Source organism: Alternaria alternata (genome assembly GCF_001642055.1).
Source record: "Alternaria alternata strain SRC1lrK2f unplaced genomic scaffold CC77scaffold_8, whole genome shotgun sequence".
Lineage (NCBI taxonomy): Eukaryota > Fungi > Ascomycota > Dothideomycetes > Pleosporales > Pleosporaceae > Alternaria > Alternaria alternata.
In genome coordinates, this window is record NW_017306197.1 from 503,670 (window position 1) to 519,991 (window position 16,322).

Below are 16,322 nucleotides of genomic sequence, written 5' to 3' on the forward strand. Positions count from 1 at the left end.
CCGCAGGGCTTAACACGCGAAATAAGTAGAAGGATGAAGAGATACCAAGAATAACCCAAACAAGGTATAAAGGCGGAGGACGCGGGGAAAGCACACGTTGAAGTCGTCAAAAGCTGGGGAATGCTCAGAAGATTTGGCACATGCACACAAAAACACCGAGACCCCTCTTGCGCCAGATTATCATTGGTGATGGGCCGACAGCACGACGGGTGTCAAAAGGGTGCGATCAGTGACAGGCGTCTTAGCGATGGTCATCAAGGCGACGGGTTGCCCGAGACCGTAGCCTGTTATGGAGATTGCCCGAAATACTCACCACCTATCTGGTAAGGATACGAAGCCGAGGCAATCCAACCAACGAAGGATCAACTTGCACATGCGCGACGAATCTTTGGAGCAGTGGCCAAGTTGTGTAACCTATGGCGCCGAAAAAGCCGTGAGTGGTCAGTTCAGCAAGCAAAGCCAAGCTACTTAGCCATGTCGAACTATTTAGATTGGCTGTGTCGACTACAGCCAAAGGCGAAAAGGCGTTAAGTGGAATGACACGCGATCATATCGAATAACCCTGGCTAGTCCGGATAGCGACAGATCATTGCTTACCCCAGACGGTAGCGCGGGCCCTGTACCTTTTGGGGTTAGAAGTGGACAAAACCCCCTGAAGCGGCGACCAATGCAAGCGATTGCTTGTCGGTCGTCGATCTGTATTCGGGATCCGCGCCTCGTTGTTGCAGACGAAGAAACAGTCCAAAGGAGCAGGTGGACAGCGGTATATTGCATCAAGTAACGGAATCACCAGCCCCGCCCCTTCACATGAAAAACGAGATCCGAGACGAATTGCACAAGGCCGAACCGACCCAGGACCTAACAAGCGGCTGCTTCTCCACGACTCGACATACATGGAACGACAAGGGGTGCCAGTGAATGATTTTCTCGCCCACGATCGTGCGTTGCCGTAGGATCCGACGCTTCAGCGATACGCGGTTCATGCCGTCTACAAATCCTTGGGTGTCTGTCACGCAGGGCCAGACCAGCCCAGCCCACATTCCCGAGTGCCGTAAGTGGCGTTAACCGTTGTTAGAGCCTCTTGGGTCTATGGCGGGAGATTCAACCGTTTGGGCGGCCTAAGATATGCCTGGACCAGATGTGCTCGATGCGTGACTATAGCGCTGGTTGAGAAATGTTAGTAGTGGTAGATTGGGCGAGGAGATGCAGTCGAAAGAAGAGTCCGGGGGATCGCCTGCCCTGGCATATGCCAAGGGAACGCCATGTAGTGGGTCGCTGCCGCTGCGGGCAGCCTGCGAGTCGTGGCTGGCGAGGTGAGCGACAACACATTTTTTTTTACCAGCGCAAGGCTCAACAGCACAAGATGGCGCAATCAGACGAGGAAGATGACTACATGAATATGGTATTCGACGATGCGCCAAAAGGACCAAAGTTTGAGACTTCCCTACAGCGCGCAGCGCGCAAGCGCAAAGAGGTGCGTCTGGTGGCATTGCTGGATTTTGCTACACTAACACGTTGACAGGGTGAAGCTAGAGCGCGACAGAAGACCAAGGCCGAAAAACAAGAAGAAGCCGAAGCTGCACGAGAAGCTGCCCTCGCTACTGCCCTGCCCGAGACCAATAAGGGATTCAAGATGATGGCCAAATTCGGTTTCAAGCAAGGCGATGCTTTGGGCAAGTCCGAAGACGCACGCAAAGAGCCTATCCGAGTCAATCCTAAAGACGACAGAGGAGGCATCGGTCTGGAGTCGGAGAAGAAGCGCAAGTTCAGGGAGCAGTTCGAGGAAGCAGACCGACTAGCAAAGCGCGCAAAAGAAGAGGAGGGTGACTATCTCGAGATATTGCGCCAAGAACAGAAGGAGAAGAAGGCAGAACGGGACCTGGATAACGCGCAGAGGACAGCTGAGCGCTTGTCCGACAAGAACGCTGAAGCGGAAGGCGCGACAGATCCAAGTGAGAAACCACTGAAGGACATCAATGTCCTCTGGCGTGTTCGTGCGCGTCGCAGGATGGAGGGCAAGCGCGACAAGCAACAACGCCGAGAACTGAACAACAGTATTTCGTCACGATTACCCACATTAGCCGCCGAAGACGATGACGACGATTCAAAGATAGCGCAAGGTCGAGACCTTGCGCCATTCTACACTACTCTTGAGAACGAGCTTGAAGATGAGGACCCACAGTTGGCAGAATTTGAGGCCTTGCCTGTAGCGGAGCGCTTGCAAAAGGTTCTGGTGTTTCTGCGTGAAGAATACCGATACTGTCTCTACTGTGGCTACGAATACCCAGACGCAGAAATGGAAGGATGCCCTGGAGTTACTGAAGAGGACCATGACTGAAAGATGAAAGCCTTCATTATGCGAAGAAATCTTAGTAAAGGAAGCTACAAACACGACTACTACTCGCCCTAGGGCCCAGAGTAGGCGGGAACGCGTATTGGTACGTCTGGAAATCGCGCAATCTTGTGACTGTTATACTCGGAGTCGCTTTTACAGTATGACAATGACTTCCGGAAGATGCAACTGTCAAGGACCTCTAGTCCAAGCAAGGAACCTAATTTCTTCACGTCCACAATATGTAGTCTAATATTAGACAAAGGTGAGGCGCCTTATAGGTGCATTCTGGGCCTCAGCCGCAATAGCTCTCAGTCAATGAATTGCTGAGCATGCGAAGATGAATGAGGATTCTTGAGAATACTCAAGTAGAGATAACGTGCAAGCAAAATACAAACAAGCTATGGTATTCCAATTTCCAGAACATCGGCATTCGTGCGACAGTGGTGCGCTGGTATTCAGTTTCTCAAGAGAGAGCAGGCTGTGAGCTTTGACCAAATCACCAAGTCCCGTGCTCACGCGATTCGCGATTCGTCGCGCCTTCCCCTAGCCCTTGCACATCAACAACATCGAACAGATAGAGTAGTCATCACGCCAGACAACAAACGAAGATGGAGCATCAGAAATGTTATATATATGAACCGCCAGAGTCAGAAGAGCGATCGCCAAAGCGACAGCGAACCGGCAAATTCGATCCACAAGCGCAGCTACCAGAACGGCTAGCCACGTATCGGGAGTTGTGGGCACAACAAGAAGAGCGCATTCAAGTGAGCCGCATTTCCGCATATCTAAAACAGCTGCTAATTTTGTTAGAGTACTTTGGAGGGCGCAGATAGTGCCACCCAAGAAAAGATTGTCAACTTCGTCTCGGCTTCCAGTGCATCACCAGATGAGCCCAAATTTGCCATACCGACAGCGCTCATCGTGGCTGGTCCCAGTATTGCATCCCATGGCCCCTTTTTCCAACGCTTGGGACGCGGTATCAGAGACGTCAACTGCGCCTATGTCGTGTTAACGTCTGGTGAATGTCCGAATTTGAAGACGTTCCTCAAAACGCTCATTAAGAAGGTCACTTCACGCGTGGAAGATGATGATGAGGATGACCTAGGTCGGCCCGCCGCATCTTCAAAGCATGGGCCTAAGTTGCTCAACTACGATCTCGGTCATGTTCAAGAATGGAATAGACAGAATCGCGCTTCTAGCATTGTTGTTGCTCTACAAGATAGCGAAGCTTTCGATGTTGGACTACTTGTCGATGTAGTTGACCTGCTTCAGTAAGTTTGTTGTGTTTGGCGATGGTATACGCTGACTTCTATAGCTCATGGCTCGACCGTCTGCCTTTTGTCCTACTCTTTGGCATTGCGACTTCAGCAGAGAGCTTCGAGGAGCGCCTAGCAGGGAACTCACTCCGCTACCTTGATGGCCAGAAGTTCGACGTTACCCAATCTGATGAAATCATTGAAAAGTTATTCCGCGCAACTATCGCTGGCACAGATGCTCGACTTCACGTTGGCGCCAATCTCTGCCGCCGTATGCTGGATCGGCAAAAGGATCATGTTCAGAACACACAGGATTTCTGCGATGGGCTGAAGTACGCCTACATGTCGCACTTCTATGCTAGTGTGCCTAGTGTCTTTCTCAAGCATGATGTTGCTTTCGAACAAGTATCAGCGGACGCGTTTGAGGCTGTCCGTACTTTGCCCTCGTTCCGTCATTGGGTCGAAAACATGCTAGAGGGTGGTCAAGTGCAAGATGTACGAGGGATACTTGAAGAGAACAAACTTCTATTCGCTCAGATCACAAAACATCTGCAATCTGGACTACACTCCATGACTACACTGAGTCATGCTGCAAAAGTATTGGCAAACATCCGGGAGTCTCTTCAGATGTCACCCAGCGTCCGTCTGTCCTCTATTTGGACTCGAGCAGCTGCTGGTGAACTCATTGGATCTCCTCTAATCCGCGAAACGATGCTGTCTATCAAGAAGATTCCATCCGATAAATTGGTACTTCTACTATCATCACTACGAAATCTCGAGGGGGACTACTTCGCCCTGGATACCGCTTCCGCTCAGGACAAGCTCGAGAGTTTGATACAGAATGCCGATGCGCCTCTCCGAACACAACACGATGTTCGCAATGATAGTGTACGAACCACTGTCGTAGCACAAAAAGTACTTCTCAGTAAGCACAAAGCTGCACTGTCGGAACAAGACAAGGCGTATTCGGAATTAGTTACACAATTCCACGACCAGCTCGAAACGTACTTTACCTCTTCGTTAATCGACCCAAAAATATTGGTTCTTTCAGAGATCTTCGTGTTTGACCTAAAGTCACCACACACAGAAGTCTTCCAACCCAGGCCTCGCTTTGCTGTTGAGCGCGCACTTGCTTCTCCTCATGACTATCTGAGCTGCGACTGCTGTAGTGGAGTGGACGGAAACCCTGCAGCTCTTTCTGCCACCCAACCTGCGACAGCGATTGTATATCAGATGTACCTTGAGTCCGGTACGTTGATCAACGTCACAGATCTGTGGTCGGCGTTCAATGCCATTGCAGGAGATGGAACGGAGGAGAATGAGCCCAAGACCATGTAAGTCCACGTTCATATACCACAAACAAAGTATTCTAACAGGTTACAGGGCGCTCTTCCAGCGAGCCCTAGCTGAGCTCAGGCACCTCGGCCTAGTAAGACCCAGTCGAAAGAAGACGGATCACATTTCGAAGATCATGTGGAAAGGCCTCTAGACAAGACTACCAATCTCCATTGCACTACAGTACATATCATACATACTCTTCATTCAGTTCTGTTTTTTTAGGCCTTCTTTGGTTGTGGCGCAGTATCACAAAGTGTTCCGCAGCTCTTACATGTTCTCTTCTCCGTATCCGCCTTGAAAGCATTCACCGCATCCTTGATCTGCGTACCGAGATCCGTACAATGGAATGCTGCTTCGTACACTTTGTCACCACAATTCTGACAATACCACCTCAGCCTATCCAGGCTACCCTCCGGCCTCTTCTGCTCCAGCACCACACCTACCGTATCTTTGAAGCGCACGGGATTATGCGGAGTATTTGGGGGCAGCAAAAACATGTCTCCTTCATTTATATGTATGTCTTTGAACTGCTGACCCGATGGTAACGAGGTATCGACAACTTTGAGGAGCATGGAACCTTTGTGTTGGTAGAACCATTCTGCAGTTTCGTTGATGTGGTAGTCGGTTCGTTCATTAGGGCCGCCGACTATCATTACGGTTACGGGGTCGGAGTAGACGCAATAGTTGTTGATTGGGGGTTTGAGCATGTGGGAGTTTTCGGAGACCCTGGAATGATGGGTTAGCTGTGTTGCTTCGTGTTGAATGGAGCGGTTGAGAATCTGTATGGAATTCGGTGTATGTACCATTTTGGTATGTTCAACGGTGGGCCTAGTTCTCGATGTGATTGCGACTGCGAGAAGTGGCGTTGTGAGAGTGCTGCGGGAGTACGCGATAGCGGTCGCGAGGCGCTTTGCGCGAGTCTAATGGCTGGTCGTAATGATCGCATTGTGTTCATGGTGGTGTGTTGCGCATATGACGTTCGAACTTCACTTTGTAAAGTCAGTGCAATAAGTTTGCCTGACGTGCTTTGAAATGTACAAAGTCATCGATGTAATCAATCAAGGGTCCAAACACAAGTGGGGAGCTTCTCGCCCCCGCGTAGCCGCGGCTCGTGCGTGCATGCGTCGATCACTGGTGCGACGCGTGCCATCACATGTCGCTCCTAGACCCGCCTATCTTGAGACACAAGTCCATCGTCCATACCTCCTTCCTCCCAGTAACAAACTATCTCAACCAGTTCCAATAGCAAAGCACGGCAGAAAGATGGACCATTCGCACATGGATCACGGCGGCCACATGGGCCACGACATGCCTGGCATGGGCGGCGACGGGCCCAAGTGCAACATGAACGTACGGTTGCACCCTTCTCTCCTCGTATCGATACTCAAACGAACATACGCTGACTTTCGATGATGTGATAGATGTTGTTTACGTGGGACACGACCGACCTCTGCATTGTCTTCCCCTCATGGCATATCTCGGGCACCGGCTCACTCATCTTTTCGCTACTCGCCGTAGTCCTGCTCACAGCTGGGTACGAAGCTATCCGAGAAATATCAAGGCGCTATGAGGCGTACTCAAAGGGTATCATGGAGGGACCCAGAGGTGAGTGCACTTCTTCTATACAAGTACCACCGGGGTAGTGGAAAGACTCTAAGAGGCAGGCGTGGAAGTAGGAGATTAGGGAGGTCTCTTTTCTTCACTTCAATCACCACCTTGAGGAACACTCGCTGAGTAAACTTTACGCGTACAAAGACGACGCAGATGAATCTAGCTCATTACTTGGCCCAGGGAGAAACGGAGGCGTTGGGCGTAGTGCCGAGCAGCAGATGAAGATGATCAAGGCTGTCTTGTATGCTGTGCAGGTTTTCTATTCGTTCTTCATCATGTAAGTGTTTTTGCAATGAAGGCGGAGTCGAGGGCTGTGGCTGATATGCATAGGCTGCTTTTCATGACGTACAACGGTTGGATTATGCTTGCTGTCGCAGTGGGTGCATTCGTCGGATACCTGATGTTCAGCCAGTCTTCGTCCACCAAGTCGGTCGCCTGTCACTAAGGGGACCGGCAACGGAAAACATCTGGCATGAGGCTGTTCAGAGGACTGGAGAGTAGTACAAGGTCAGGAAGGCAAACAAATGGTTACACAGTGTTTTGCTTGCCCTCGGTCGGAGCTACGGATTTGCATGTCCTGAAATATCCGGGCCTAGGATCCTGCAGCGCCGACGGGTCGGACCCGCTATTCTCGTAAGCTTGGCTTTGGATACCCCAGATATAGAGTAAACAGGCAGTTCGCAATACGTTGTTGACACAGTTGGAGTTCTGTTCGGTGCCCAGGGTCGACCTCGCGCGAGAACGTACCGAGCCAGGTCTGGCGGCGTCGGCAACAGCTACCCCGAAGCGTTTTGTACGCACAGAATGAAGTTGAAATAACGCAACCTTGGTCTTGAATGCGAAGTTTGATACCTTGACGTCGGAGCGACTTGAAAAGTCGGTATAAGATGATACTCCGATATGAGTTCATAGACTTGTTGTAGTTCCGAAGACGGCAATATCGCCCGCTAAGTGTTGCGCTCGTGCGAGCAAACACCGATCGGGCTTTGATGCCTGTGCGGAAGGATTTGCCATTACGAGCATCGTGAAGCTCAAGCATCAACAAACATCGTAACAATTCAACTCAAAGAACAACGAGCGGCGAATGCATTGCGTCGACGATGTTCCAGAGTTATGGTTGTGGCTAGCTAGGCTTAGTATCACATGTGCTCTAGCCTTCACATGCCAACGGCGAGTTGCGTGTTCCCACGCGTGACTTGCCCCAGGTTCTCCAAGCCCCAGCTCCTCGGCGTTCCGTCCGAAGGAGAGGTCAGCGTTGCGCATGGGGCCAACCACGCCTCGCATACCCAAGTCATGTGTATAGTGACGGAGACGAGCGTCTTCACATGCGACAGCTGAGCAGTTGCTTGATATTACCATCAGCAGCGCAATCCAGGCTCGTCTGGGTGAATCTCACATCTCTGGCGTACAAACAGCCGCCACATGATTGGGTCCGCCCGGCGACAGGTGCATGCGGGTTAGCGCATTCTCCACTTCCGAGGCACAAGTTGCGACGATTCAAGTGCTAGCTGGAAGCCGAGCATCCTATCCGTTGCATCCATACAAAGCAGAAGCCGATCCCCAGACTTTTCGCCCTCATCTGCTCTCTCGATACCCCGTCTTTTACTTTCATTCCCTCTTCGTCTGCATTCATCACCATGCCTGAGAGAGTTATTGTTGTTGGCGCTGGCTGTAAGCATCACTGCATCATATGCCGTCACGCGCATAGCTAACCACGACGACAGTGTCCGGCTTGAGCGCTGCTCATACCATCTACCTTGCTGGTGGAAATGTCGTCCTTTTGGACAAGAACAACTTCATGGGAGGCAACTCCACCAAGGCTACATCCGGAATCAACGGTGCCCTTACAAGGACACAAGTAGATGAGAAGATTGGCGACAGCGTCAAGCAGTTCTACGATGACACACTCAAATCTGCGCGAGACAAGGCGCGACCAGACCTGATCAAGGTTCTGACCTACAAGTCCGCTGCTGCCGTCGAGTGGTTGATGGACGTTTTCAACCTCGATCTGACTCTCGTTTCGCGGTTGGGGTACGTTTGACGTTATTCCCGCATCTCACACATGTACTGACTTTGACAGTGGTCACTCCCAACCTCGTACCCACCGTGGCCACGATGCCAAGTTCCCCGGAATGGCCATCACATACGCCCTGATGCAACGATTCGAAGAGTTGGCCGAGCAGGAGCCAGAGCGCGTCCAGCTCGTCAAGAAGGCCAAGGTCTCCAAGATCAACACCGAAGGCAACCGTGCTACCGGTGTCACCTACACATTCAACGGCGAGGAGACAACACTTGAGGGCCCTGTCATCCTGGCCACTGGTGGTTATGCCGCCGACTTTACAGAGGACTCTCTTCTGAAAAAGTGGAGGCCAGACACCTACGACCTCTCCACCACCAACGGTGCTCACGCCACCGGTGATGGACACAAGATGCTGATGAAGATTGGTGCCAACGGCATCGACATGGACAAGGTTCAGGTTCATCCTACCGGTCTGGTAGACCCTAAGGACCCTACGGCGAAGACTAAGTTCCTGGCCGCTGAAGGTTTGTACACTACTACCGACTTCGTTGTTCCACGCTGACAGTTCCTAGCTCTCCGTGGTGAGGGTGGTATTCTTCTCAACAACAAGGGCAAGCGCTTCTGCGACGACCTCGGTCACCGCGACTACGTCTCCGGTATGATGTGGGGCGAGAAGGACAAGGGCAACTGGCCCATTCGCCTCGTCCTCAACTCGAAAGCATCCAACGTCCTCGATTTCCACACAAGACATTACTCTGGCCGTGGCCTGATGAAGAAGATGACTGGTGCAGAGCTCGCCAAGGAGATTGGTGTCAGCGACAAGGACCTCCAAGCAGAGTTCCAAAGCTACAACGCGATTGCAAAGGGCGAGAAGAAGGACGAGTGGAACAAAAAGTACTTCCACAACCTGCCTTTTGACATCAATGACACCTTCCACGTTGCGCAAATGGAGCCTGTACTCCACTTCACCATGGGTGGTATCGAGATCAACGACCAAGCACAGTGCTTGAACTCCGAGGGCAAGCCATTCGATGGTCTGTACGTCTGTGGTGAGCTTGCTGGTGGTGTCCATGGTGCCAACCGCCTCGGTGGCTCATCACTCCTTGGCTGCGTTGTCTACGGTCGTGTAGCAGGAGAGTCTGCTTCCAAGTACCTCTTCCAACAAGCGCTCAACAAGTCTGGTGGTGCCGCTGTAAACCGTCTCGGTCAGATCTCGCTACACATCGACCCATCACAACCGGGCAAGGTATCCGTCGAGTGGGGCAACGGTGTCAGTGGAAACGCTCAAGCCGGCGCCAGCTCGTCGTCGGACCCCGTTCAGCATCAAAAGCAGGAATCCGCCGCTCCGGTCATGTCTTCAAACGGCGACTCAAGTGACCCCGGCAAGGTTTCCAAGCCCAACGCACCCAAGAAGTTCAGCATTCCAGACAAGGAATTCTCGCTCGAGGAGGTTGCGAAGCACAACAAGAAGGATGATCTATGGATCGCCGTAAAGGGTATTGTCATGGACGTGACCAACTGGACAGATGAGCACCCAGGAGGTCCTCAGGCGCTCTTTAGCCATATGGGCAAAGATGCATCAGAGGAGTTTGAGATGCTGCACGACGATGAAGTCATTCCCAAGTACGCACCTGAGATCGTTATTGGTCGGGTCAAGGGTCAAGAGGTGACACTTGAGTACTAGAGGGGAAGGGAAAATGTTGTTTGTACTTTTAGCATGTTCCAAATGATATCACTTGCATATGTTCGAGAAGATTACTTAGATGACGCATTTTGGACGTGTGCAGCATCATGTCATGTGTTTTGGTGATGAGCAGAGTTACACTGCAGACGCCCGCGTCGGGTCCCTCGTAGCGGCAGATCAGCCTCGCCCGGGCGGACCCTGGCCGCATTTTCCCCAGACCATTAACACGACGCAACTGGTGCCCCTTTGAGCATTACGTAGGCGACATGTTCACGACTGCGTAACGTTCCCTTCGACGTCAACCTGTTTCCAAAATGCTGCACCAGCAACTCTTTCATTTCTTTGATAGACAATGACAACCTACGACGAGTATGGCGTTCCCGTCGGCGCATACTCAGAACCGGAGAGCTTAACCCACCAAGCATGGCGGCTGGTGCGGGCTTTCTTCTTATATCGCATACGGCCTGCTGTGCAGGAGAAGAGGAATGAACTGCAAAGTGGAAGTTGGAGCTTCAAGCGGCTGTTTACGCTTGTGAGAGCGCTGGTGCTGCTGTGGTGGGTAGTTTTATACTGGGGCGAAAGAGGTGTCTTCAACAGCGCTGTGGAGAGCTGCAACTGGGACAACTGGGAAAACTGGGTACGAGCATACCATCCGATATCTGTACATGTGCGCAAGACTAACTACGTGTCTAGGAAGCTGGCGCAAACCCCCACAGACTCGTCTTCGTCGCCGACCCGCAACTCATAGATCCGCACACGTATCCAGGTCGCCCGTGGCCTCTCAACCCTCTTGCCTACAAGTACACGGATCTCTACCTTCGCCGCACCTACTCTCGCTTTCAGACTATCCTATACCCTGACACTATATTCTTCCTTGGCGATCTATTTGATGGTGGCCGCGAATGGTCTACGCGCACCACTACTTCGCCTGAAAAACAATATCGCAAGTATGGCAACGACTTTTGGATGAACGAGTACAGAAGATTCGGGGACATATTCTTCAAGCACTGGGGTGACGGGGGTATGCAGCCAAGACCTGGACAACCTGGGAGGAAGCTCATAAGCAGTTTACCTGGTAACCATGACCTGGGATTTGCCAGAGGAGTGCAAGAAGGCGTCCGAGACAGGTTCAATGCATACTTTGGTGATGGAAGCAGAATCGACATAATTGCAAATCACACTTTCGTCTCAATCGACAGCGTCTCCCTAAGCGCACTCGGTCAAGAATCACCAGAACAGGTGGAGAAGCTATGGCGACCTACGAAAGACTTCCTCGAAGATGCGAAAAAGCGTAAAAGGCGTCTGATACAGCGCGAGCTACGTGCCCAGCAGGGCCTCAGACCCTACCCTGGTATGCCTCACTACGCAATTGAGAAGAAAGACCTAGCGACATCCGAACTTCCACACGCCAATGACGAAATCACCGAATTCCCTACGATTCTCCTCACCCACGTCCCTCTCTACCGCGCACCAGGTACACCCTGCGGACCTCTTCGCGAACACTGGCCCCCAACCCCTCCACCAGCTGGGCAACCACCCCTCGAGCACGACGACCGCAACGCCATCTCCGTGCGCGGCGGATACCAATACCAAAATGTGCTCAACCGCGAGATCACTGCCGACATAGCCGAGAAAGTGGGAGACATACGATACGCCTTCTCAGGCGACGACCACGATTACTGCGAGGTTCTCCACAAAGCATATACTAGTGCCGGTGGCGGCATACGAGAAATCACTGTCAAGAGCACTAGCTGGGCCATGGGCGTTAGACTTCCTGGTGTACAACTCGTCAGCTTATGGAATCCTGTCGACGTACACGGCAACCCCAAGAACGGCGATGCGAGCAAGACAATTCAAACAAAGCTATGTCTACTTCCAGATCAAATCGGCACATTTCTCAAATACGGGTTGCTATTTGGCCTTACGTTGATGATTCTGATACTTCGCGCGGCTCTCGTTACTCTCGGCGTCGTCTCCTCAAGCGAAGCAGACATGACGACTGAGAGTCCTCTCCTGCCTACAACAAATACAAGCACGTTCCCTGCTACGACAGCAGCGGAGAAGGAATCACATTCGTCAAATTCCTCAACGTCTTCTGAACGCATGGGGAACCTATCCGTCCGCACAACCACTCAAACACGCAACATGCAGCAACAACAAAGTCAACAATCCAGATATAATCTCCCGTTGGTACAACATGCGGGCTATGACCCTACCAAGGACTACGATGATGACGATCATGATAGGGACAAGAAGGTCAGAGTCTATGGTGTGAGCACCAAGGCTGCTAGGAAGCCAAGGAAACGGAGAAAAGGACTGGCCTTGTTCTGGTGGGAGTTCAGGACGAGTCTGAAGACTGTGATTGTCCTTGGCGGGGCTTGGTATCTGTTTTTGGTTTGGAGGGGGTAAAGAAGTGTAATTTACATCTTTAGAGTTACGAGTCCTTCGCTGCTTGTTATGGATACGCTATTATCAAGTTCCAAAGCTGCAACATGTTTTTACATGTAAGAGGTTGATGACGCGAATCATAATGACTGTGCCCTAGACTTTGCGTGATCATGACATGAGATTTCTGTTTGGACATGGCAGTACATTTTCATGCATATGCATTGGGTCTTGCGTATCTAAGATTCTCTCGCTCCGTCTAATATACCAAGACGGGATCTTACATGCTCACATCTCAGCACCTCAAAGTACCATCTCAGAGTTTGAGATTCTCGATCCACTTTGTTGCCTCCTCAACACCTTGATCAACCTTATCCGCGTTCGTACCCTGGCCAATGGCAGTAGGAGCGCCTGGCTTTCCACCTGCCTTGCCACCGATAATTGGAGTGACAGCAGCAGCCCACTTGGGTCCATCGGCACCTGCGTTCTTGAATGGCTACATGGAAACGTTAGCACTGCTGTCGAGAGAGTCAGGGTCTGCAAGAAGAACATACCTCGCTCACATAACACCCATGCACAACCTTACCCTCTTCAGGCGAAGCGGAGAAGAGATACAACGACCGATCCTTGAGCGCACTCTTAGGCCCAGAGATAGTCTTGATAACTTCGCTGATAGCCTTGTTGACAGTACTTGACCATTCCAACTTCTTGACCATAAATTTCTTGCTGTCGTCTTCGAAGAACTTGGTCACCTCATCAAGTACGCGCTTGTTATCGGCTTTGGCAGCGGCCTTTTGCTCGTCGAGAATGCTCTTTTGGATCTTAGCGAATTCCTCCCGGAGTTTGCTCTTCGCAATGGCAGAGACAGTGAGGTTGTTAAGATCGACACCGATCTTCTTGGCTTCAGCTTCCTTTTGGGGTCCGAAAGCCATCTTGCCCATGTTTTGTACACGTTCTTGGAATTCACGGGCGATACGCTGCACGTTGTAGGCTTCTTGACCTGTTACAGCGACAATGCGGCGGATGCCCTTGGCAATACCGGATTCCTCGAGAATGACGAGTTCTTTGATTTCGCCTGTCTTGAGCACGTGCGTACCACCACAGAACTCGATGGAAAGCTTTTCCCACTTCTCGTTCTTGACATCCTTGAGGAGCTCTTCGACTGGTACTCCGACAGAGACGACACGCACCGGGTCGGGGTAAGTCTCACCGAAGACGGCACGGACACCGCGGATTTCCTTTGCGGATGCGAGAGGTACCTCCTTGGCGTATACCTGCGAGTCCTGCTTGATGTACTCGGATGAGATCTTCTCAACCTTGTCCAGTTCCGCGTCTGACAGACCCGCCTTGTGTGAGAAGTCGAAACGCAGCTTCTCCGGTGCGACGAGCGAACCCTTCTGGTCGACCTCGTTACCAAGGACTTCCCGGAGAGCGTAGTTGAGAACGTGGGTGCCGGTGTGGTTGTTACGGATGGGATGTCTTCGGAGCTCGTCGAACTCGGCAATGACGTCGCTGCCCACGCTCAGCTCACCGTACTTGATGTAACCAGTGTGTAGTACGTAGCCGGCGTAGACCTGTACGTTCTCAATACTGATTTCAGCCTCGCCATCTACTAACAACCTTCCGGTGTCGAACTCCTGGCCACCCTGTTCGGCATAGAAGTTTGTCTTGTCAAGCAAGACTCCAAATTGCTCCCCCTCCGGTACTTCTGTTGTACTCTTAAGGAACTTCTTGTTGTGGTATATCGCCTTGATGGTGGCGGTAATGTTCTCGCGACCAAACTTGGCGGAGTCGTCGGTCTTGGGGACTTCGGGCATGTTCTCCAACGCACCAAGGTCGTGTACGTCGAACTTGACAACTACCGCGCCGGCCTTCTTGTCGCCCTTGCTAGCTTCGCGAGCTCTTTCTTGTGCGGCCTCGACCTCTTCATCCTTAATCTTCAAGCCTCGCTCTTCAGCCATGAGCTTTGTCAGATCAACGGGGAAACCGTAGGTGTCGTATAACCGCCAGACATCATCTCCAGGCAAGTCGTCTGAGCCCTTGGCCTTGGCCTTCTGCGCGTACTTTTCGAAGATGACCTCGCCACGATCCAGCGACTTGGCGAATGCCTTTTCTTCCTCGTCCAGAATCTCCATGATGTCCTGTTGCTTCTTCTTGATCTCTGGGAACATGTCGCCCATCTGATCGACCAGTGTGGGGACAATTTTGGAGAAGAAGTCACCAATGTCCGTCTCAAAGTATTTGCGCGCATATCGTGCACCTCGTCGTAGCACTCGGCGGACGACGTAGCCCCGGCCGACGTTGTTAGGTACACCACCGTCGGCAATGGCAAAGCTCATCATGCGAACGTGATCGGCGACAACTCGGTATGCGGTATCGATACCATCCGGGTCTTGGTCGCCGAATTGTCCCCTGTACTCGCGCGCTCCAGTGATATCTTGTATCCTCTTGAACAGTGGTGTGAAAACATCGGTGTCGTAGTTTGACTTTTTGTGTTGTAGCACCGAAACCAAACGCTCGTAGCCCATACCGGTATCGATGTGCTTGTTCGGTAGGGGTCGTAGTGATCGGTCGGGTTCGCGGTTGTACTGCATGAAGACGTTGTTCCAGATTTCGATGACCTCGGGATCGTCCATGTTGACGAGCGAGGCAGCGTTCCTGTACTCTCCGTTGACTGGCTCTCTCAGGTCGTAGTGTACCTCTGAGCAAGGTCCGCATGGCCCCTGGTCACCCATCTCCCAGAAGTTGTCCTTCATGTCTCCGGGCAGAATGTGGTCTTCTGGCACGCCCACGCTCTTCCACAGCTCCTTGGCTTCCAGGTCTGGCTCCAGCTCATCTGTTCCCTCAAAGTAGGTCACGTACAACCTTTTGGGATCTATGCCGTAGACTTTTGTGAGAAGCTCCCAGGTGAAGCCTACGGCCTCGGTCTTGAAGTAGTCGCCGAAACTCCAGTTTCCCAGCATCTCGAAGAAGGTGTGGTGGTAACTGTCCTTGCCAACATCGTCGAGGTCATTGTGCTTTCCACCAGCGCGAATGCACTTTTGCGAGTTGGCGGCGCGCTTGAGCTGTGCGAAGTCGGACGAGGGGTCGATGGTGCCTTGGAAGATGGCCTTGTACTGGTTCATGCCCGCATTGGTGAAGAGAAGGGTGGGGTCGGAGAGGGGGACGACGGATGAGGAAGGCACTGTTTTTGTTGTTGTCAATTGGCATGCATCTGGAGTGTGACAGGAGAAGCGCACCAAAGGTGTGTCCACGCTGCTTGAAGTAGTCAAGGAAGGTCTGGCGCACGCGGAGGGCGCTCCATTCGTGCTTCTCGTCTACGAGCGACATGTTTGCGGCCTGCGCGTTGCCGTCGTGGTGGAGGGGCAGCGAAAGATGTCGTGTGTGGGTGAAGAGTCTCGTATGGTGGAGAGAGCTGTGGCTTGATTGACTGAGACAGCTAAGCCGTGGTTGACTGGCAAGTCTAACCCTTTGGTGACTCAGAGGGGCTCTAATCAGTAGTTGGCGCATTCACGAAAACATGTGGGTGCGGGCGCCGAGCTGCAGGCCAGTGCAGCGATTGCGGGGCTGACTGGGCGGCGGGCGGCGGGCGTAGGAGCTTCGGAGGACCGACGGTGGCCTCAGCCCTTCTGGAAGCTTCACGTAACTGCGCCTAGACTACATGTCCATTATAACAACCCCAGCCAGCACCAT

The 16,322-nt window shown here is 52.2% G+C and overlaps 7 protein-coding genes across 7 annotated transcripts; 5 read left to right on the forward strand and 2 right to left on the reverse strand.

Moving 5' to 3' along the window:
• The first annotated feature begins 1,104 nt into the window (after positions 1 to 1,104).
• CC77DRAFT_814840 (G-patch-domain-containing protein) lies at positions 1,105 to 2,783 on the forward strand. The gene is made up of 3 exons (XM_018533300.1): positions 1,105 to 1,313; positions 1,364 to 1,474; positions 1,523 to 2,783. Exons 2-3 carry the CDS (start codon positions 1,364 to 1,366, stop codon positions 2,336 to 2,338), a joined length of 927 nt encoding a protein of 308 aa, XP_018387010.1. The 5' UTR covers positions 1,105 to 1,313; the 3' UTR covers positions 2,339 to 2,783.
• A 1-nt stretch (position 2,784) lies between these two features.
• On the forward strand, positions 2,785 to 5,114 carry CC77DRAFT_811292 (origin recognition complex subunit). Its single transcript, XM_018533297.1, has 4 exons — positions 2,785 to 3,099; positions 3,146 to 3,606; positions 3,651 to 4,925; positions 4,975 to 5,114. Exons 1-4 carry the CDS (start codon positions 2,944 to 2,946, stop codon positions 5,078 to 5,080), a joined length of 1,998 nt encoding a protein of 665 aa, XP_018387011.1. The 5' UTR covers positions 2,785 to 2,943; the 3' UTR covers positions 5,081 to 5,114.
• CC77DRAFT_1039829 (3-hydroxyanthranilate 3,4-dioxygenase) lies at positions 5,084 to 5,884 on the reverse strand (the record flags this gene model as incomplete). Its single annotated transcript, XM_018527174.1, has 3 exons — positions 5,084 to 5,655; positions 5,733 to 5,763; positions 5,818 to 5,884. The coding sequence occupies 3 exons, from the start codon at positions 5,882 to 5,884 to the stop codon at positions 5,148 to 5,150; spliced, it is 606 nt and encodes a 201-aa protein (XP_018387012.1). The 3' UTR covers positions 5,084 to 5,147.
• A 308-nt stretch (positions 5,885 to 6,192) lies between these two features.
• On the forward strand, positions 6,193 to 6,985 carry CC77DRAFT_1030393 (Ctr-domain-containing protein; the record flags this gene model as incomplete). Its single annotated transcript, XM_018526587.1, has 4 exons — positions 6,193 to 6,279; positions 6,351 to 6,534; positions 6,721 to 6,817; positions 6,871 to 6,985. 4 exons carry the CDS (start codon positions 6,193 to 6,195, stop codon positions 6,983 to 6,985), a joined length of 483 nt encoding a protein of 160 aa, XP_018387013.1.
• A 1,192-nt stretch (positions 6,986 to 8,177) lies between these two features.
• CC77DRAFT_933354 (fumarate reductase) lies at positions 8,178 to 10,244 on the forward strand (the record flags this gene model as incomplete). The annotated part of the gene is made up of 4 exons (XM_018534312.1): positions 8,178 to 8,211; positions 8,265 to 8,571; positions 8,621 to 9,084; positions 9,133 to 10,244. 4 exons carry the CDS (start codon positions 8,178 to 8,180, stop codon positions 10,242 to 10,244), a joined length of 1,917 nt encoding a protein of 638 aa, XP_018387014.1.
• A 149-nt stretch (positions 10,245 to 10,393) lies between these two features.
• CC77DRAFT_1019513 (hypothetical protein) lies at positions 10,394 to 12,819 on the forward strand. The gene is made up of 2 exons (XM_018524847.1): positions 10,394 to 10,881; positions 10,938 to 12,819. The coding sequence occupies exons 1-2, from the start codon at positions 10,597 to 10,599 to the stop codon at positions 12,651 to 12,653; spliced, it is 2,001 nt and encodes a 666-aa protein (XP_018387015.1). The 5' UTR covers positions 10,394 to 10,596; the 3' UTR covers positions 12,654 to 12,819.
• A 126-nt stretch (positions 12,820 to 12,945) lies between these two features.
• CC77DRAFT_933903 (hypothetical protein) lies at positions 12,946 to 15,959 on the reverse strand (the record flags this gene model as incomplete). The annotated part of the gene is made up of 3 exons (XM_018534347.1): positions 12,946 to 13,125; positions 13,184 to 15,813; positions 15,869 to 15,959. The coding sequence occupies 3 exons, from the start codon at positions 15,957 to 15,959 to the stop codon at positions 12,946 to 12,948; spliced, it is 2,901 nt and encodes a 966-aa protein (XP_018387016.1).
• Positions 15,960 to 16,322: the final 363 nt, after the last annotated feature.